The 23,482-nt window shown below is 34.4% G+C and overlaps 1 protein-coding gene and 1 long non-coding RNA gene across 2 annotated transcripts; both read left to right on the plus strand.

Moving 5' to 3' along the window:
• The first annotated feature begins 6,016 nt into the window (after nucleotides 1-6,016).
• Nucleotides 6,017-14,666, plus strand: LOC108671689. The gene is made up of 4 exons (XM_018159258.2): nucleotides 6,017-6,189; nucleotides 7,816-8,326; nucleotides 13,058-13,185; nucleotides 13,790-14,666. The coding sequence occupies exons 1-4, from the start codon at nucleotides 6,134-6,136 to the stop codon at nucleotides 14,421-14,423; spliced, it is 1,329 nt and encodes a 442-aa protein (XP_018014747.2). The 5' UTR covers nucleotides 6,017-6,133; the 3' UTR covers nucleotides 14,424-14,666.
• A 2,891-nt stretch (nucleotides 14,667-17,557) lies between these two features.
• On the plus strand, nucleotides 17,558-20,854 carry LOC108671691. The gene is made up of 3 exons (XR_001930831.2): nucleotides 17,558-17,625; nucleotides 19,555-19,647; nucleotides 20,206-20,854. It is a non-coding gene; the product is annotated as an uncharacterized LOC108671691 (long non-coding RNA).
• Nucleotides 20,855-23,482: the final 2,628 nt, after the last annotated feature.

Genomic DNA, 23,482 nt, shown 5'->3' on the forward strand with positions numbered 1-23,482 from the left:
CCTTTGATTTCTAATTGAAGAACAGATTTGTTCAGTTGCCGTGGTGTTTCAAAGGCGTTACGAGAAGAATGGAGTCGTTAAGGCACACATTTAAGCGCTACAAAATAAATAGAATAAAGCCGTTCGCGGCCTTACAGCGGAAGGCTCATTTCTCACAAGTGCGTCGTTCGAACCTCATTATGGGCTTTAAAGGAACGAGTGGGACTAGCCTCTTCAATTGCCACACATTTGTTCAATAGATTTATGTACCGTATTTTATGAGTCTAGAAAAACTCAGTACATAAAATCTATTCATGGGTAGGATTTATAATAATGAAGCACCGAGGCTGATAGGCCATCCATCACTAACGTTGAAGAGTTGGGGGTTATCTAGAGGCCACGCGCCCATAGGAGCGACGTTTGCTCAAACAAAAATAATGGCTATCGTAAATTTCAATTTCTGCAGCGTCGTCCATTATAATTAGCCAAAGCATCTGATGTGCCTCATCATTCTATGGGTTTTTCATAGTGATGAGTTTCTTGCTCATGGTTGACATCCTTATTTTCATAATTGTAAAAAACTGTTTTCGTAGTCAACAGCATTTATGTCCATTCAATCGAGAAAATCTGTCAATCTCGGTTTTACTAAACTTGTAATTCGGTCAACTTCAGATTTTCATCCAATTTGTGTATTTAAATATCGTGCTAGATCGGCGAAAGTTAGACAGGTACATTGTAATTTTGATTACATTTACTTTTGAAGTGGAGTCAATTTCTCTTCATGCTATTTTAAGCAAACGATCGCCGCATTACCGCATTTATTAACTCTCGTTTTGAAATTGAGAAAAATACTTTTTTTTCTGGCATTAGCAAGATATTGATTAACTATACTTGAAGATTCATCATTAAATCTTTTATTTATCTCTATAGTATGCTATTGATCATGATTCTATTACTTAACATATAGAATAATATCGAAAACGCTACATCTGAATAATTATTAGTGAGAGAATATTTCTGCATACATTAACAATTTGATAGTTGAACACAGACATTGAGGCAAAGGGAGGAAACTTATCTTTTCCTGAACAAAATATTTCCCAAGCAAGATTCTATTGAACGTAGATGATAGAAAATTTATGCCATCTGCTTCTTAATCTTAACAATAAGATTTGTAGTTAATAAGAAAACTGTCATTTATAAGCAAACTAATTACATAATATTGATCTGTCATGCAGTGTCGTATCTTTCGCACAAAAAATTGAAGTGAGATTTTCGAGTATTTTTTTGAAATTTCAGATTTTTGAATCCTCACAGCTCACGCTCAGCCTCTTTTAAATAGTTGAAATTCGTTGTAGAAAAGATTGCATTTACGAAAAACTTGCAACGTTGTCACCAGTTTTCGGCTTTGCAGTTCCGTCGAGAACTTCCGTCCAGTTAACAAAAATGAAATCCTGCTAACAGTTATCAACTTCAGTCCCGGGACGAAATTGAACAATTTTTATCCAAACTTTTACAGAGGAAATTAAAACTGACAGACAATTTGCCGCATTTTTTTAAAAAGAAAAATTATTGTAAATTTTGAGCTTAATGCTTATGTATTACATTTATTAAACTAGCGAACTAGCTTTTGACAAGCTTTTTCGAGAGCAATTTTATGAGCAAACCAAGTTCATCGTACATGCAGATTATTGCGTGATTATGATCCGTGACAGATTGCATATTAATCACATTTTTAAGGAGTCGAATATGAAAAATTGAAATTAAAAAATACTTTGAGAGACGTCCCATTAGCATCAAAATGCACAAATTCATGAGATTTGAATAAAAACCACATATCAAATATAAAGTTAAATGTAAAACCCCAAATGAGCTTTTCCTAAAATTTCAATCAATTATATGAATTTTGCTTGAAAACAATATTGGATTGAGACGAGACTCATCAAGCTTTGCTCTGTGGACTTTAATTTTTCTCTCGAATTTGTGTCCCGCTATCAAATTAACTGACGTTCGAGATTGCAACGAGCACTGAACTTCGTTACGTCTTTGGTTTACTCGAAATTAATGTTTCTATACCAAAATTGATATCCTATATATACCGAAATTATTGTTCCTATACCACAATTGGGCTTGAAGTACATTTTTATTATTTTTTTTCTGCTGAAATACATTTTTCTGAATGCTTATTGCGGATAAAATAGATCTAGATTGTAGAGGGAACGGATGGTCATAAGAGCCTTTAGTTAATTAGTTTAAATTATTATTTATCTCGACATGGACATATCAGCTGTATTTATATTGAAGTGAATTACAATGATGATATTATTCAGAGTATTCAAGTNTATCATTTATCTCGACATGGACATATCAGCTGTATTTATATTGAAGTGAATTACAATGATGATATTATTCAAGTTTTTTCCATTTAACATTAGTAAACAGCGAATGAAAAACAACGTTTTCACAACATATTGGGAATATTGCAGACCATGTCATAGTATTTATTACCATTTTTGATTCTTGATAAATAAATTATTACTTATTGTTAAATATATTATTTAATTGTTAAGTTACACATCATCATTGCTTAATCTAACTATTTCTGTGTATATAATAGATGTAATACATCTCTATGATATATTATATGCTTTTAGAACATTCATTTCATTTATAGAAATTTGTGTGTTCAGAGATCATCAGAATATCTCCTCCCAAAGTAAAAATATTTAATAAATCATTCACACAACCTTGAGTTTCTGTGACCACGAACTTGTAATTTTCATTTGCAAACACTTCAAGATATTGATGAATATTTTGTTGAGATGGCGGTCTTTTGACGCAAAAAACTGTTTTGTGAATAACGATCAGAAAATAAACATAGTGGGCTGCTAAATTTAGCTTCCTAATTATAAGTATAATGTGATGAATATGTAGTGGGATGGTATATTAATAACTTAATAAAATTTTGTCAAGTGAAGATATGGAACATATAAATATTTTACTTGTTTTTCATTATGTCCGTGACTCATTACTCATAAATTCTGTGATTTCAGTTCACGTATTGCAGTAGAATTTTTCTTAAACACATGTTGCTGAAACAAAAAAGTTCTTCATCTGTTAAATAAGTTGACTAATGCAGAAGTTAGACGATAATACAGAGAGAGGGTAATTACCCAGTTTATAACCACATTAATAACAATTAATATAAACTTAGAAAAGTTAATAAAAAAATTATTCGAAAATATTCAGGAATGGATAAGAATTCATCTTCTTGAGAACTCATTCTTTTGGACAATAAAAAAAATCCTGCATGAAATTTTCCTGCGACACTTGAAATACTAAAGAAAAGTTCTGGCATGTCTTAAAATACTAAAGAATATTCATTTATTTCAACTTAGACTCCTACAAATTATCAAGCAGCGATAACAATGAGCAAAATTTTCATGCACAAATGAGTGTAACATATAATTTTTATTCAAATTCACTTTTGCGATCCCTTTAAACTTGGTTCAATATCATACGAAACAATAATCACACAATTCATCTAAGACTCTAAAAATACCAAATAATGATAACAAAGTTCTCTTAACCCTCTACCGCCGCATGTCACTCTCCGGGGCCATAACTTTAAACTTAAATTACAAGTAAACTATTGAGTGTAGCAACCTGAGGACGTTTGTACGCAACAGAGAACATTTTAAAGTTGTCGTACGTGTCGGCAACCATCAGTGTAAGTCATTTTGCGCTCACTAGTACGTATCCTTTTTGGGAAGTAGGCGCGTGACAATATTGCTCCGGTTACTCGTGTCAGGCGGTAGAGGGTTAATTAGACACTGACAATACCAAGCAATTATCCCGCAATTCATATTAAACCCTGCTAATACCAAAAAAATCATGCAATTCTTCCGGAACCCTGAAAATACCAAACAAAAATAATGGAAATCTTCCGGAACACTGAAAATACCAAACAAAAATAATGGAAATCTTCCGGGACCCTGACAATACCAAACAAAAATCATTCAAATGTTCCGGGACCTTGAATGTACCAAACAAAAATTAATCAAATTTTCCGGGACCTTGACTGTACCAAATAAAAATCATGCAAATGTTCCGGGACCCTGACAATGCCAAACAAAAATCATGCAAATGTTCCTGGACCCTGAAAATACCAAATAATCCCTCAATTCATGTTACAATACTACACTGCCAATGCAAGTCTTTGTTTAGCTTGCAAGTTTGAGTTCTGAGTCACTTTGGTTTCAAGGCTCAGAGAGAAAAGATACGCATCGCTTGCACAACAAATTTCCTTCAATTGCTGCCTTTGTGGCGATGCGCTTCCAGAAATTGGCTACCGGCCTTCCTATAAACTTTGCGGATAGGAATTCGCGAGTGATAAGGATACATTCCTTCCATGATTTTGGTTAAAAATAAATTTTAAAATGACCGTATTGAAGTACCGGCGTCATTACTGTAATAGATCTTTGTAAATAAGCCATTAACTAAAATTTGGTTTTAAATTGGTTTATTTTTGCTCTTAAACGTTACGGTTATTTCTCCAACATTTTGAAGTTTAAAGTGTGAATGAACTATAGCCTGTAACTAGATTTACTCGCTTCTGTGCTGAAAATTGTACGAAAAAAAAAAATCTATTTATTTTCGGAATGAATGAATCATGAAATAAAAGTGTTTTCACCTCCCTTGTATTGCTTGTAAGAAACATTTCGGGAACTTAACCTGTCCTGTGAAACCTGTCATTTGTATGTTCAGGAATTAAAAAAAATTTGTATTGAGATTAAATATTATTCACGGCAATATTAATATAAACAATCGTCATTCATTATGAAAAAATAACAGGCTAGCAGGTAACAACGTGTAACCTTTATGTGACTCATCAACAGCTAACGTGTTGTTGCGGGAGAGGGGGCAACACATATGGGCTACCCCAACGGGATAGTTAGAAAGAATGAACAAATTATATAAATCAAAGCATGAACTATATATTTAATGAACAAAGTATTAAAATGAACAAGCGAATCCATGAGAAGTACATTCAGTAATAATCTTAGGTAGCTATCAGGCGGTAAACGGATGGTTAAACATTAAAGCACATGAAGAACATTAAATTTGGCTGGGCCCATCCGTAAGGTCATCGGTGTTGTCGCCGAGAAGAAGTCAGTTCAGCGAAGATAGAAAAGTCAAATCAAATCAAAGTGTGGGAAACTAGCGGAGGAGCGCATTGCTTGCCGAGATTACAACGGGGCTCCTGTCCAACGTTGCCAACAAGTTGCAGCTTCCTTAGTGTGGGAAACTAGCGGAGGAGCGCATTGCTTGCCGAGATTACAACGGGGCTCCTGTCCAACGTTGCCAACAAGTTGCAGCTTCCTTCTACGCTGTTCAACCGGTAGGAGAGAAATATTCAAATCATCGACCAAGTCCTGGCGACGTACAGTGCCGGAAGCGTTACCGTCTTGAGACTGGCACTTTAGCTCCGATTGCCTGCAGCCGCACCCGTCCATGGCAGACGAATGAAGTAGGCAAAATACAAGAACTTGGTTTTGAATGAATGGTTGACGGCAGCATCGGACTGGATCTGAGTAACTTCCTTGCCGACCAATTACTGCGTCCTGCCACGCCCGTCCTGGCAGGCGGCTCAATCGAGAGCGAGCCAACCCCGGCTCATGCCCAATTTCAGCTCCGAGTAATGCGTCGGAAAGAAAGAAGAAGAGCGCGAACGACAGAAAGTCGGACCGCTACAGTGTAATGTGTTAAGTAAACTAATTACATTATCAGCTTTAATTAACTCAAATGGCTGAAACTTAAGTACCGTTTTGCTATCGTGATCCTCGTATTTTCTTTCATTTTTTGTGTACCAATGGGACGATAATGGGAAATAGTTTGCTCATAATATTAAAAAAATATTGGTTGAGTAATAATTTCATTGTTCAACGACACCTGCATTAATATCATTTTTATTCTTTCCTATATTAAATTAAAGGTCGTACATCTGCAGTAAATGTTTTTTTTTGCAGGCAAGGTGGTGCCGTTCGTGGAGTGGTCCGTGAGTCACGCATCCGTACTTACGATCCTCGTGATCGGTCTAGAGCGATACTACGCAATATGCAGACCTCTCACGGCTTCGTACACGTGCACGAAAATGCGCGCTTGTTCGTGCATCGTCACCATTTGGATCACGACGCTAATTGTTTCCAGGTTTGTAATGAGTACTTATTACATGGTCAGTAATATGTGTCCATGATTCCATTCGTCTCCAGACATGGAGTGCGTGCTCAAAAATGCGTGCGTAAAAACTGCTTTAAATCAAGGTATGTGGGAAAAGGCGTTCGTGTTCGTGCTTGGTCAATAAATGGGTCGACTCTTTCGTTGTATCTAGGTAATTTTGAATATTATTAAAGGTAATAGTTATACAAAATAATATATATTATAGCTAATGCAAAAAGGTAATAAATATTACCACCTATAGTGTTCAAGCATTTTACGAATTTTGGTGTCAGTACAATTTTTTTCATTACTCAAATTCGAATAGTGTTTTTTACCCACAAAAAAAAAAAATTTCAACAGTGCCATTGAAACTGACTTCATTCTATGATAGTGGTATCATTTTCAAACGACTAATGTCGTGCATGCTGGCTGACCAATGTCGGCTTAAAACTCCACTCTTATTTTGAGTACAGATCATCAGCTGTAATTCGGTATATTTGAAAAAATTGATTCAATTTCCTGTGAAGATAATAAAATTAACGAAAGGTTAGTGCTTAATTATGATAATTAATTATTTTAGCTTATTATTAATTTTAAATAAATTATAAGCTATATATATAAAAATTGCCAATAATTATCCGTGTTCTCGATTGGTATTACCAGTTTCCTTAAAAACTTTTTTATGGAACTTTCAACAAATATTTAAAAGTTAGACATTATCTTGCATTATTTACAAGTCCAGTTGAATTGATAAGATTAAATTCGTTCATTAAATGCGATATTAACATTTTAATAAGACTAAAATAGGCGTAACGATGTATTGACTTCAGCCATCCTCCAAAAATCCGACTCACTTCAAAATGACTTCGTCACCGTTGCCCGGCATCGTTAAACATGGCCCACGGTACTAATCGACCAATGAATTAGGATTTTAAGTTGATAAACAGCCTTCCAATTAATTCGGTAATTAACTTCAAATTTTCAGGTATGGCTCTGCATGAAATCTTCTCTAATTCCCAAGGGATTAGCTGATGTATAGTGAGCCTAAATGTTTGCAAATTTTTAATTTTAAAGCAAATTTTTCGTAGCTTGTGGAACTATAAGGTAAAAATATTTACCTGGAATTAGGCGCTTGTCTGCTAAATTAGATTCCACAAAAATATTTGGCAAGTAACGCAGGGAAATTAGGTATTAAATTTAAACTTGAGTTTCGGCTTTACAAAAGGTTGGACGTATACGGAATTGCCTCATCACGAAAATTAATAGTGTTTAACGCAGTTAGCTAACGAATGTAACAGCTACACTACCTACAGGGATAAATGTGTGGTAAAATTGCCTTTTCAGCAATATACAAAATATATAATTACATAATTTTTCGGTCATCTAGAATTAAATGACTCAAAGATGTGCTTATTTTCAATCTTCTCTCAATTTGAAGAACCATGCAGTCATACACTCGAGAACTCCTGTCAAAAAATTTCATCTGTAAATATTTATTGATTCCTGAAAATCTCGCTGTTTTATGTTTTTTCTTTTATAAAATCACTGAAAATTTTGAAAAAATAACCTGTTTTATTAATATTTGGTTTGATATTAACCGTATTTTTTTCTTCACAGTCCGATGCTGATCATCAGCCAGCTGAGCCGTACGCCTGACGTGGCATACACGATGCCGGCCTCAACTCTAACGTCTCCTTTCCCGACTTTTACCTCTACAATCACACCTATTAATTCCGCAACAAATACTTCACTCAACCCCTTTCTTCAAACTAATCTTTCACCAAACAGTTCAACAAAACATTTGGGTCCAACACTTCCAAGTCAACAATCGTTAGGGACCAGTTTTTCAACCCCAAACGTTAATCTATTTAAACCTATCTCGACTGCAGGACCGACCGTTGATATTAACGACTTTATTTCCTCTGATGTCACTTACTCGTGTTACACGAGCATGGAAAGTCGATGGGCAAATTTTTATTATATTTCCATGGTTTTGCTGTTCTTTTTGGGGCCTCTGGTGATGCTGCTGCTGCTGTACCTCGTCATAGCGCAGCGTCTCGTACATGACACGAATACGGCTGAGTTACATCGCAAGAGTGACCTGCCCAACATGCGTGCTAGGAAACAGGTCAGTTATAGCTTCAAAAATTCTATACTCTATACTTAATAAGTCAGGAATTATTGCAATACTTATGGCAAATTAACTAAAACGGATTGAATGTATTCATTATTTCAATCATAAAATAAATAAGTAAATGAATGATTTTATTGAACAATTAATGTTTTTTCAGCCAAACCACTTATTCGATATTAATATATTGAAATTCCATTTTGCGTGTCATGAAACATTGATATTTATCTAAAATGATAATAGTTGGTAGAGGTAAAATTTCAAAATTTTTGGCTCATCTAAAAATAATACGATTGCACAGGCGAAAAACAATCGGCATTTCATCTGCTGTTGGGTTAGGTCACTTAGGCAATATGCAAAACGCGCATCTCTAGTCCAGTCTTTTAGCGCCAAGTTGGTTTGGTGGAAAATCTGACAGAAAAATCTCTTCATCCAGAATATTGCCGTAAATTTCTTGATAGCTTTTGCAGGAAACTTCTGCGAAGTCTTCAGCTGAAGCCCATCAGGAGAGCTTCTATGGACCGAGTTGGAATCAATATGATCTATTTTCAGTATTTCGAGGTTCAATCAATATGCCTCTATTTTCTTACTCAAGTACGGGGCTGCGCTTTGTTCGACGTTTTTTGAACTCATACCGCAGAAATGTAGTTTTGATAAATATTAAATTTTACAGCTAGAGTAAATAATTATAATTAATATACTTACACCCTGAAATTAGTATATCTAACTGACAGAAAAATCTATTCATCCAGAATATTGCCGTAAATTTCTTGATAGCTTTTGCAGGAAACTTCTGCGAAGTCTTCAGCTGAAGCCCATCAGAAGAGCTTCTATGGACCGAGGTGGAATCAATATGATCTATTTTCAATATTTCAAGGTTCAATCAATATGATCTATTTTCTTACTCAAGTTCGGGGCTGAGCTTTGTTCAACGTTTTTTGAACTCATACCGCAGAAATGTAGTTTTGATAAATATTAAATTTTACAGCTAGAGTGAATAATTATTATTAATATACTTACACCCTGAAATTAGTATATCTAAGGAGCGAGTTCATTGGATTGCGAGTTAATTTTTTTCAATGCAAATGAAATTGACGAGTGCGTACATATTCAAATCCTACCGAGTAAATAATTTCTGTTGCAATGCCATGAAAACAAATTATTTTTACTATCAAACTATTTTTATGGATTTTTTTAAATACTAAAAAACAGAGCTCAAAACTGGTTTTTACGACAAGTTCATGTTGAGTTACATCATTAATTACTTGGCATAATTTTTCTCGATAATTGTTTCACATAGTTGTATTGTTTATCATTATAAAATTACTTTCATGCTTACTCACTTATAATTCTCAACAAAAAAATGGTGATCCAACAGTTTAACTCCTGATCACACATTCAAAGCAATTTAACTTCGATTCAACTTAAGATTTGCCCTGTAAAGTTCCGCATAACGAGATGATTAGAAAGAAGTTTTGCTTCATTGTAAGTTGGATGGCATTTACTGTCACTTTGAAATCGTCTTTTATTGAAGATCCAAATTATAAACACTGCCTTCAATACCCTGAAGATTTAACAACTCAAAATCTTTGAAGGAAATATAACTTATGTAAACAATATTTCCTAACCTGGATATCCAGAGCCGAAAACATGTGTCATATGACTTTGAACCTATCTCGACGAGACGTTGAACCTATTTTTGCATGCATGAAAAATTATTTGCACATATTCCCTACCTCAAATTTGAATTACTAAATTCACTACCACTTATTTTTTTAGCGATAATAGAGATATGTATAAGTGTTTTATTTCAGTTCGTTTTTTTTTGCAACACTGCAAAATATAAATTTTTCAAATAAATAATAAAACAAGTCCAATATATTTATGTATATTAACATTATCGTCAAAGGATTAGGTTTTCAAATGAAAAGTTGCAGGAATAACAAACGAAAAAATTAAGCACAATCTAGATGTTGCATAAGATATCTGTAATTAATATTTAAATCAACAACAAAAATCGCGTAGCCAATTTTTATATTAAATGTGGGAGTTCATGTTCAATTAGTTCCATGTTCCAAGCACTTGACACGCAATCTTAAGTTAAGAAGTTTGGCAGACTCCTATACAACTTTGCCGTGGAGCTCCCATTGAGCGTGGAAAGTCTACGGTAATTGCCATTAATATTCAATAGCTGCTGAAACTAGAATGTTATTTTTTATTCTGTGAATAATACCAGTTGATGAAGTCAACTTGGAAATATTTGGGTCGATCATAACAGTGAGATAGGAAAGGAAACTTACCGAAATGCCAGAATTGCATATTTTTTTCATTTAATTTTCTAAGCTATAGGTAGGTATCGGGGTTTATTCTCATTTTTTTTAATTTACGACTTTTTATTGTTTATGACGTGATGTAGAAACTTTTGATGTTTATCATAGAATAAAAGTTTTTTTTAACGGCTTTATGATAGATTTTGAAAGTTAACATAATAATTGTATGAGAAATTTGCAAACAAAAACTTCTAAAGCTGAGATAACTAAACAGACGTCAAATACAGCTATCAATGAAAACACTGCATTTATAATATGAACTGTATATTTAACGCAATATTAATGCTAATGTATATGGATTGCAATGATCAATTTTCTTAACACAATTTACTAGCATAAATATTATTAAAATTAACTCTTTCTTGTCATGGGAACGGTTAATTTTATCATACAAAACATTTTTATTTGTTCTCACTTGAATCTCAAGGAGAGGCTGACTCCAAGTTTCAAGTCTTCCTCTAAAAACGTCAATCTCTTCTGGCTTCTCGCCCTTAATATCAACGCAAGGAGCACGCAAAATTCATTCTAGACCGCAATTAGGTAACTTTTCTGACGTCTGTAAGTTCGTCTTAGGATAATTTTTACGCTAGTGCAGGAACAATGAATGTTGAGGTAATTATGGGTCGCTTTTATGTCTGTTAAGAGAACAAGTTTCACCGGTAAAACTGAGCAAAGTTTTAGAGCGTATTCTTGTATTTCATTTAGTTTATTATCAAATGCAGTGAGCTTGATTACTGCCAATTTCAGGTCAATATTAAATTTTTTCAAGTGCTACACATAAGAAATATGATGCATCGTAAATTAAGACTTAACGAATATTAGAAGGCAAATATCATTGTTCATTCCCTCAAATATTCACATTGTGGCAAACAATTTAGCCTTCATTCATCCAACATTGTTTAATAGATCGCACAAATATTCCTTTTTGACGTCCAATTCATGTCAACAATTGAAATTCAGCACTCTACTCATTTCCATTGAACCCCAGAATGATCTGGAACCGTTATTTTATAAACGCATCGATGTCGGTGAATTGACATATCTAATTGCCGCGACGAATTGATTGCTCGCTTCGATTGCGCTGACCTATAGAGATACTCAACGAATTTATATATTTCAGACAACATTTTTAATTGACTCCAAAAGTTCCAGAAGGATAGTGATGTCGGAAGGATAGTGATGTCGGAAGGATAGTGATGACAGAGTAAACGAGGATAATGATGTCAGAGTAAACGAGGATAGTGATGTCGGAAGGATAGTGATGTCAGAGTAGACAAGGATAGTGATGTAGGAAGGATAGTGATGTCAGAGTAAACGAGGATCGTGATGTCAGAGTAGACGAGGATAGTGATGTCAGAAGGATAGTGATGTCAGAGTAGACGAGGATAGTGATGTCAGAGTAAACGAGGATAGTGACGTCGGAAGGATAGTGATGTCAGAGTAGACGAGGATAGTGATGTCGGAAGGATAGTTATATGTCAGAGTAAACTAGGATAGTGATTTCGGAAGGATAGTGTTGTTAGAGTAAACTAGGATGGTGATGTCGAAACGAATCGTCATTTGTAAAATCACAAGTCGTGCTTTTTTGAACATAATTATAAATTCAGAGCCATTATATTTAATCCCTGAGAAATCAGAGAATGTGATTTCCTTTTTGTATCATTTACCAACTCGCTTCATGTTGTTGTGCATCCGTAAAACTTGGATCCGTATGCACTGAGCTAAGAATCATCAATATAATAGGTCTGAAAATGCAGTTCACTCTCTTTTCGCACGTTTGAATTCTCTAGTTTCTATATGTTTATAATCACTGTAGGAAGGCATTCAAATCAAACTCTACAAAATATCTACCTTGAGTAGCTTGTTTAGGACACTTGATGTCTTAGTCAAACTTTGCGTGTCAACTCTGTTCGACTCAAGTTATCGAGACGAGATTCCAAACTTCAACTACTCACTCTCGAGTCTTTGATATGCCGTTGACCTTATCACGGCGAGCATGAACCTTTTTATGCAGTTAAGGAAGTGGATGTTATGAACACAAACTTTTCAAATGAGCTTACTAAGAATTTAATTATTTAATTTTAGATCTTAAACACTAATTTTGATCCTCGCCGGGATAGAATTTTTTCAATCAATTTCAGTACATCTCTGACCGTTCAAACGTATATTTACGATATTTTAACTTTATAACGAGCGTGTATTTTGCTCATTCAATATTAGACTACAAATAAAATTATTTCAATCGCTAAAAGTTTCCGTCAGTAACAGAATATAAGGGTTTAAAAATATCTGCACACTTTATAGAACCAATGCGCAGAAAGTCAGTCTAAAAGTTATTGATAAAGATATTGCATGGTAAATGTAGCAAATTAAACTCACAATATTCACTGCCATGCAGGTGGTTGTGATGCTGGTGACGGTGACGATATTCTTCTTCGTAAGCCTCCTGCCGTTCCGTGTGCTCTCTCTCTGGATGATATTCGACTTTGACACATTCCGACACCTCGACTCTGCGACATTCCTACGGTCAGTCAAAATATTGTTAAGGATTTTCCCTAATATTTTTGCATTTATGGTGTAGTTTGGCAGAAGTTGTTGTTCTTGTTGAGTACTTATAGAAATTCTACGAACTGGTTTTGTGATTTGTAAATTATTACCTCGACTCTGCCACATTCCTACGGTCAGTCAAAATATTGTTAAGGATTTTCCCTAACATTTTTGCATTTATGCTATAGTTTGGCAGAAGTTGTTCTTCTTGTTAGGTACTTAAAGAAATTGTACGAACTGGTTTTGTTATCTGTAAATTATTAAAATAATTTGCGATAATTTTTACGCGAATCCGTTTTTTGTTAGCTGACCTCTCACCTCGATTTTCATGACCTAAAACTTGGATAGGAAATTTTTTATGAGTACCTACTATTGTTAATTTCTGCCATCTTCCCAGTCCGCTCATGGAATTTCTAAATTAATCCCTACCTTTAATTTTAACAGGAATAATTGTCTCTAATCTGATTGGATTATGTTTGAAAGAGGAAGTAAACAAGTAAACATATTATCTCCATAATATTATTGTGGCAAAATAATTTACATATTCATTCTGTATTAAACATTCCCTCGTATTGTTCTTCAGTTTATTGTACTCTACCCGGCTGCTGCTCTACCTCAACTCTGCAATCAACCCTGTGCTCTACAATTTAACCTCCACCAAATTCCGCGACGCGTTCTGGCGCTTCTTGACGCGGTCTGCGGCGCGCGACATGATGCGACGCAGTACCTTCACAACCGCAACGTCTTTGTCCAATGGCCGGCAAAGTTCGGCGCGGTCGAGCACGACAGGACAAAGCCCACGTAACAGTTTGAGAGCGTCTTTTAACCTCTATAAACAATCTTCATTGACGAACTTTTCGGTGCCAGGAAGGCAATTGATTGCTAGGTACGGGCGGCATGGCAATTTCGAGACCTCCACTTCCACGTCGACTTATTCACACGAAAGAGAGAATTCCCGAAGACTTCAGTGTGCACAGAAAAATAAACATGGAGTTGTATCTGTAAACAAGTTGACTGTTGATTATGGAGATTATTGCTCTAAGGAGCTGACTTCTTTTAGTGAAATGTCCGTACTCCCACCCTTAACTGAGGTGAGTTCTAACACTCCAAGCGTGTCTCCTCAGAAGGAAAACTTAGTAATGAATATACTAAATTTTTCCAACTATAGCGTTTGTGATCAAGCTGATACAGACGAAACTAATGAAGTTCAGGTTTGAAAGTATTTAAAACCTGAATAATAACGTTATCAGAAACCGAATGTAATACATTTATGTAGATCAAAAGAATGCATCTCAATTTATGAATAGCCTGGAAAGGCTTCATCTTCCTGAAACTATTTTATGACCTAACAATTTGTTTCAGTTAATCAAATAATGTCTTGAGGATTTATGCTCAACTAATTAATTATCGTTATGTAGTTTGCACTTTTTCAGTGTAAAAGTTTAAATTTTGTAATGTGAGTAACCATCGCTTTTCATAAAAGAAAATAACTTATAATTTGTGTTAAAATTAATATTTCTTTGGCATTAAGATGCTCACAATAAATGTTGCATCGAAAACGGTAGATTTTTTTCAGCGCAGCGTAGGGCAAAAATACCTAGCAAAATAAAACTTGTTTTGGCCCGAGAAAAGGCATTTAATTAAAGGAGTATTTTATATGTGAGCGTTCCAGGGATTCGCATATTTCGATAAAAAATTGGAGAATCCGTTTGGGTGCTCCATGCGCAAGGCATTTCAAAAGTGTTTTTTTTTCAATGTATTCAATTCAATATTTACGCCAAGTTAAAATAATGTAAATTTCACAATATAAATTTGTCCAACTACAGCGAATGCGATCAAGGTAATGCAAACAAAACTAATGGAGTTCAGGTTCTGTCATGTATATTCATTATTGTGTTATTGAAAAATGAACGATATTTACAATTTTATGTTTCCGTTCATGTTATTGTGAGTTTAGTCCTGCAATAAATATTTAATTGTATGTCTAGATGTCAACCTTCAAAACCCTTTTAAAATTAAGCAAATGCATAACTAAGGACACTTGCAGTATAGTATTTTTAAGATTGAAGCGAGCAAAGTTAACGGAAAGTTTTCAGTATTGGATAGCTACTATGTGCTTTTTTATTTTTTTTATTAAATTTCGATAAGCATCAAATTATATTTATTTGCTGTAGCTGTTTTGAAATTCATTAGCAACTTTATCAATCATGATGAAAACTGAGTGCAGCGACGAAATTTTTGAATATTGATAATAAATGTGTATTCATATGACTGAAATATGAATGCAAATTCTAATATGGACTAAATAATCGCTTATCTGGAAACATATCGCGTTGGTGAAGTGAGATTCCAAGCAAATCTAATTGCTGAAAAGCCAAATGAAATTGACCTAAATGAATGTATTACTGATCCATATTAGCGATGGAAGATATTTTAGTTGAAATTCATGAGAAATACATACTGTATGTGTTATACTTTTCTGTATCAGGCATACTCATTCCTCATACTCATCCCAGGTATGTCATACCTCATACTCATCTCAGGCATACTCATTCCTCATACTACATCTGTGTCGTTTAGGTAATTACTGTTTATCGTATGTTGCTGCTTGTCTCCTTGCGTTATGTGATGGCGTTTCTTCCAAGTCACTTAATTGGACTTGAAATAAAATTTAATTAATTTGGAATTTGAGTTCTTAAATGATAGAGGAAAAAACCTTTAAGTGAATTTTAGAAAGCACACAAATTATCGAGGCATTTATCGAGTGATAAATACAGAAAATAATAAAATATATTTTCTTTGCATTGTCTCATATGATTGTTGGGGACTATTCAATGAATAAGAAAACAAGCTTTCAGTTTCCCCAAATATTTAATGAATAACTAGCTATAATAATAACCATAATAATAATAATAATAATATTCATAATAATAATAATAAATAATAATAAACAAATGATGAATGCGAGAATATAAGAGTGTTTTCTCTTTGCTCATGTCTGGACTTCGAGTTTAGGCTTCGGAGACTTTCTCTAACGTAAAAACAGACCCGAATTTTAGAGTAGAAATTATTAGCTAAACACTGAATATGCAACCAAATGCCATACACATGAGTGAAGAACGTATTTACATTTATCTATAAATTAACCACAATTGTTGACGTACTACTGAATTTACACGCTCATTCTAATCACAAATATTACCAGAATAATGCAATCACGCACCTCTGTGATGGACCATGAAAGTGAAGAACGTATTTACATTTATCTATAAACTCACCCCAATTGTTGACGTACTACTGAATTTACGCGCTCATTCTAATCACAAATATTACCAGAACTAATGCAATCACGCACCTCTGTGGTGGATCATGAAACAGTGATAAATAAGTTAACGTTATTCGCGAAGTTTAATTGGTGGTGAATCAAAACTTAAATGACACATTACACGAGTCATTTAGTAATCACTAACATCATAAAGTATTTTTAAGGTCCTGATACTTCATTTTACTAAGGTTCCATTATCAAGTACATATTGCTGCATTTTAACATTAAAAGTTTGAATGGAAATTATTTTTGTAGTTCGCCGTGAATACTGTCATGTATTACCTGCGGTGAATACTATGTGAAGTATTGATTGTTCTTATGTATATGTGAATAAAGTTGTGAAGTACAAACAGGTTTTTCTGAACCTGAATCGTGTTGTATTTTATGTGTTGTACGAAGAATATACGAGCTACTTTGTATCATGTGTAACACAGACTTTCCTCCAGCTGAATGGACAATTAGGTTGTTAACAAACCGAAAACACCAGGTGTACCATACAATACCAGGCATATCTGGATTAAAATAGCAATAATACAGTATAATTTTAGGCATAAGATCATGAGTCAGAAAATAGCAGCATCGTAAAGTTGAAAGCACTGTAACTGCATTATTTTCTAGGTCCTTTCAAAACTATTAAACATAGTTATTGTACAAAGAAACAAATACTTTTGTTGCAAATTGTACAAGTACAATTGTACTGTACAATTGTGTCGTGCAATTGTATTGTGCAAATCTACAATTTATACTAATATCAGCGAAATTTGAGAGAAAAACATTTGAAATGTGGCGAATATAAGGTCTTCCGATCCATATAAAGTACTCAAAATTTTCAACAAGAAATGCTTGGGTTCATAAAGTGTTCACAGCTCCCTGAGTTCACTTATTGGTCGTATTCAATATGAGTTTAAATGACGTCATAATCCTGTGAGTAACGTCATCCGGAGTGACATCTTTACCCTCGGCCAACAAGCGCAGCGGTTGAGAACTTAATTGACTTTATTCACGCTCAACCGCCAGTGTGGATGGGGCAGCCGGAAGGTGAGGGTGTGCGTCAGTCGAGGTGCGAGGAACGCAACTAAATTACTCCCCTAGAGGTGAGTTAATAACTTATTACTAAAATGAAATTGATAAATATACTTGATAACGCTGGCTGATATTTCACTGTTTATCTGAAGCCATCATCTCAATTGACGAGAGCAACAGGTGTTGAGAAGCGCTAACAGATTTAAATTGGCAGCAGCCCTAGCGTCTGTTGTGTGCCTGTTTGCATCGTTAAGACATTTTCTATTCCTTTAGACTAGTAAATAAGAATACGATTTATTGCACGGTAAATACGTTGCAAAATAAAAAAAATGCATAAATATGGCGCTGGGATCTATCCAAATAATGGAACGATGAGAGGGAAGTTAAAATTAAATGAAGACTCAATAAATTATAAATGAATTTTTCAAGTAATGACCTGATTAGCCTTATATGAATACTCGCATTGTCATTAATTTGAATTAATTTCGCTCATACTCGGCTATATTTGCTATTAAATAATCAAGTGGTTTTTCATGGTCATCGAAAACGCTTCACTTTTTGAAACAATTAATAGGGAATAGTGTCGACGATTATGGTTTTCTAATTTCATATCACTCAATAAAATGAGTGAGGCTTTTTCGTAAAAATGAGTGAGATTTCAGGCCCGGCAAAGAGGCGTATCAAAGCCACGTGCAAATATGACAATTGCATATCTTATGAATGATAATTTAAGATCACGGACCGATAAAATATAACGGAAGGAGATGTTCCTTACATATTAGTTAGATCTTTCAGCATTATATTAAAACTTTAATCAGTTTTTAGATGATTTAAGTGAAGAATAAGTTATTAAAAATGCTGCAAACAGTAATGTTTACGATTTAAGTATTTATCCGGTAGTTGATTTCTCAAGGGTTAACACAGAGTATGGTAGCGATGCTACAGTTCTCACGTGGATCGTTAATTCTAATGCACCATCTGTGATACTGCGACTACAACTGTGACTGAGTTGAGATTAGTGCTTGTAGTTGTCAATAGTTCTCATACATATGAATAGTCATTGAACTTGAAGACAGTTGTTGCAATTTTTAACAATTTCATCAGTTATGAACAGTCACACAGTTTAATGAAGTTATAGAAGTTTTGAGCTGTCCACTTAGATGGTAAAAGTTCTTGCAGTATTGAATAATTCGAAATATTGAATAATTCGAATAATTGAATTTCGTATTGAATTCGTATTGAATAATTCGAATGATTTGCAAGAATTGAATAATTGCGAAAAATTCTTGCAAACATGAAAAGCTCTGAATTTCACTTTAATATTCAAAGCGTTAAAAATGGTAGAGAAGATTTAAAAATTCTGTTTTGGCCTCCGGATGTTATGGGTTAACTACAGCGAATAGAAATGCTAAACGCACTTAATGTATTCATGGGAAAACGGGGCTTTCTGCCTCAGGTGGTAGCATCCTAGGCTCACGTGTAAGTTGACAATGAATTATTCAGATAAATTAACGTTTCGCAAAACGGGCGCAGCTTTCGAATCAACCAAAATCGGAAAAATGCTACTAAATCATTCCTATCGGTTTTGCAATCCGAATCTAATTTATTGTGACTTAATTTCCGAAAAGTATTCAAGTTTAATTTATGCATACTTTCGAACTTATTTAATGTTTACTTTGAATATTACGCAAAAATTTACTGGGATGTACATACTCTTTTACGATAAATATGCTTGCCTTCTCCCTTTTTAGCGCATTTTCTCATTTATGGAAAATATGCACTATTGTGCTCGTCATGTCCGTCCGTCCGTCCGTCAGTGACTTCACGTTTTCGTCGACGAAAAAATGCGCTCTCTGTCACTCACTGCAGTGAGAACTGAGTTATATTTTGTAAAGTTACGTTGCCTCTTTCCACGCCAAAAATTCAGTTTTTATAGTTCAGAAATTTCATTCGGTATTTATTTGAAACTTATACATTAGCGTGTGAGCATTTTTTTCCAGATGGTGTCTTGGGACGTGGTTATTGGCATCAGTTTCTTCGTTGCAGTTTTCTTTTTAGGAGTCGTGGTTCGAGCCTACGAGGTGGTTTCGCACGTGAGTGTGTTTGCAGAATTAGTAAACTAGTGAATTAGATTAGTAGATTAGACAGAATTACCATTTTTTCTGTACACGGCATTAAATAGATACAATCATTTCATATCAAAATCGGGCTTGGCGAATATTGCACTCGTCTAAAATATAAGCATGATTTTTTAAAATTCAATTGCATTAATTATGATCATGAAATTGAAACGTAGATAAATTATCCATTTATTGAATGATAATAAATACAATTTTAGTTTATATCGGGCAATATGATGTTTGATTCACTCCCGATCCTTTCCATCACACGAAATTATTAGCTGAACGTGTTGCAATATATAATATAGTTTTATAAGTGATTTACTAAAAACACTTTTCTGATTTTACTCTTCTATTTTCAGCCACTTTCAGTTCTACTCAGAAATTAAAAGTAATATGTTCACACTTCTACATTTCACTCGACCCTTTGCTTGCTACATCGTCATTGAGTTCTCAAACTTTTGTTTTCTATGCATATCTACGACAGTCTGCCATCTTTCCATAAATGAATTCATACCCATTGTTTTACAGTACCATGGCACCCAACGTCCTCGAAAATAAATTTGCGAGGAGATCTTCATTTTTACGTCACTTGACTTCACGTTCTCAGTCGCACGAACATTTGAACTCTCGTAGTGATGAACATCGGCGACAGAAGGAGCGGCTCACTCTACGTCAACTACAATCGGCGATGCAGCGGAAAAAAATCCCCTCTAGACGACCCAAATGGCCGATGAAACAGCGATTCTTGAAGAAATACGTCCGTCTCCGGACTCCTGGGGCTCGGTCTCGAACAAAGACGGTTCTAATTGAAGATGATTGTATGATGACGAATGGTGCAGTTACACCTTGTTCTTCAAAGGAAGTTAGATCACGACGAGCGGGCGGAAAGAAGCATAAAATTGGGACACGACCTCGAAACGAGGTTGTCGACAAAGATATTGAAATTCCTTCTTGTGAGACAAGCTTTCATTCCAAGGCCACAGCGTCTCCATCCCGCAAGTACAGGAGCAATTTTTGGAAGTTGAATTTGTTGCGGAAGGTCATCAGCTACATCAGTCATCTGAAAAATTTGCTGAAATCTTCCAGCGATCAAGACGATGATATGATTTTTTTGCAGACTGAATTAACCAGCCTTGCGTTGTCAGTGCATCCATAAACTTATTCGTCAAGTCATTTTTTTATTAAATTTAAAGGTGAATACGAAAACCATCCTTTGGTGAACGTTTTTTAACATTATTTTTACTCGCCACAAGATAACTTATATGCTTACATGTAATATTCAATAAATTGAGTAACTTATATTTTTCGGCGAATTTTACATGGAATAAATATCGCGATGAAAGTGTTGCGATTGAAATTATGCTGATGAAAGTGTGGTGATAGAAAGCTAGGAAAGTGTAAGTTTAAACTCACTGAGATTATAGAAGAAATTGCACCGTCTTTGGATGATGAAACACATCTTAATAAAAAATCTAGAGATATGTAGAAATAAGTCGTTCGGGAAATCAAGTATGGTAATCCAGTTCGAATTATCTCATATGCAAATGCTGTATGCCGGATTTTGATGAGTCATGCGCAACTCTTGAAACACTCTTTATTCTATTAATTATGTTTTAATTAAGGTATTATGAACCAAACATTAGGCTTTCTAATGCCTAGTACTCCAAATATTTTAGAATAAAGTCTTCCACATAATAATTTATTTAATTCCCTCTAACAGCGACCATATTCTAATTGTTCACATGCCAATATACTTAAAATAAACAATACTAGCTTTAATTAAATGATTTTCATCGCAATGGTGAAGAAATCCTTCTGTTTTGCGTCAAAATGTAGTTGAAAAATTATTAGACCTGCAACAATAGTGCAAATAATTAGAACTATACTCTATACCACTACCGCATGACATACCTAGCAAAACTCCCATTCTTACGGTTCACTACAATTCCCTCTGATGAAAACATGTCAGAAGAATGATGCGTGGGATCAAATCTTTCAATTGGACTCGATCTTCTGAAATTGAGGGCAGGCATCATTACGAAGCACTTCAAGGATCGAAAGAATTGCCGAGCAGCAGAAAAATAGTTTGATTGCAACTCACTTCGAAAGTTTGATTCCAGTTATGAAATCAAAGAATTTTGGAACTTCTGGTGCAGATTTCTTCATTCAAAGATCTGTTGGAAATCGAACGAATTAAATGATTCTAATATTGGCTCGGAAAGTTCTGACTATCATGATGTCAAGTATTTAAGTCGTTTAATTTTTATGTTTATCATTCAAGAAACTACATAACTTAAATTTTAAATAAATAATAAATAATAATAATCAAGATTCGATTTGAATTGTTTTATCATGTCAAGAATAAAGCATAACTTGTCGCAAGCTTAACATGACCGACACTGGGGGCGCACGTGGCACTGGCGGTGGACGTGGCACTGACGGTGGACGTGGCACTGACGGTGGACGTGGCACTGACGGTGGACGTGGCACTGGTAGTGGACGTGGCACTGGCCCGTATTAACAAGCAGCATCCGGCAGCTCAGAGTCGCTCTGAACTCAGCCGAGTCATAAGCGCGCAAGACGGCATTTGAACGGAAAAAGCGCTCTAATTGGCATGAATTTAAAAAGATTTTGTATATAATTCTTTTTCATATTTAATTCTTCATGTTTTTAGGCAATTAATTTTTTAAAAGAAAATTTTATTCAAAAACACTAGACTCAAGTTTAATTTCAATTTTAAAAGAAGATAAATAAATTTTCAAAGCGGGTTTCAGCGGGTGTCTCCTCACTCTACTTACAAATGATTAATGGATTCGGCTTGAATGGGGTTCGGGGTGACCGGATTTATAACAACGGGATTTTCAAATTATTAGAAATATTTTTCCTAGAGCTAAAGGCTGGCAAAACTAGCAAAAGGCTTGTTATGCACAATTTATGCATCTACGCAATTATTAGATAAATTTATCGTGCATAAGCATAAATAAAAATTAGTTAGTTACAAAATCATTGAAACGGATGATATTTTTTCTGCCACCGCATTTCGACGCAGCAATGCTTGCTTAATTTAACTGAATGCAGTTCGTTAAGCGTTTCTCGGATCATTTTTACTCCGACATTAAAATGAGTTATCAGTGAATTTCCATTCAAAAACATGTTCCTAAGACTTGAAGCTTGTTTTTAAGTCGTTTTACGTGCCACATAAAATCAAAGGAAGATTTTCATGATGTGTTTTTTTCGGTGCCGCTGATAGTGTGGGATCAAAACCTCCGAATAAATTTTCAATGCATCGCTGAAAACATTTCATGATTAAAATGAATACAGTAAAAATTTCCTGCGAACCTATTAATCAAATTGCGGATAAAATCAAAGGTCATTAGATTGCAGTATTTTATTAAGGAAGACAGGACAGTACAATATACCCGGTTACATTTTAACAATCAATCAATTAAAATTCAAAAGGTACATTAAACCCAGTTAAATTTGAGCAATTAACCAATAAATTTTTTTAATTCCTGCAAATATTTTTTCATCGCTATTTTCATATCATTTTTTACAGTATTAAGAAAAAGGACTAGAATGAAAACAACAATTCAAAGTAATTAAATTGAAATGTTTACATTTTCAGGCAAAAAAAAGTTGCAATAGCTTCTAATAGAGTCAAATTATCAGAATTCGACAGGTAATAAAATGAGTTATAAAATAGGGAAATTGTACAGGCAGGAATGAAAATGATATCAAGATTATTACTCGTTCACATTAAACGCATGTCTTATAATTCTTACAAATTATAAGGTGATAAGTAAAA

The sequence above is a fragment of the Hyalella azteca genome, unplaced genomic scaffold (assembly GCF_000764305.2).
Source record: "Hyalella azteca isolate HAZT.00-mixed unplaced genomic scaffold, Hazt_2.0.2 contig8084, whole genome shotgun sequence".
NCBI classification, from domain to species: domain Eukaryota; kingdom Metazoa; phylum Arthropoda; class Malacostraca; order Amphipoda; family Hyalellidae; genus Hyalella; species Hyalella azteca.

Coding starts and splice junctions, on each gene's coding strand:
- LOC108671689 (XM_018159258.2), top strand. CDS start 6,134: ATGCGCGCTTGTTCGTGCATCGTCACCATTTGGATCACGACGCTAATT. Junction 8,327..13,057: donor ACATGCGTGCTAGGAAACAG/GTCAGTTATAGC, acceptor ACTGCCATGCAG/GTGGTTGTGATGCTGGTGAC. Junction 13,186..13,789: donor GACTCTGCGACATTCCTACG/GTCAGTCAAAAT, acceptor ATTGTTCTTCAG/TTTATTGTACTCTACCCGGC.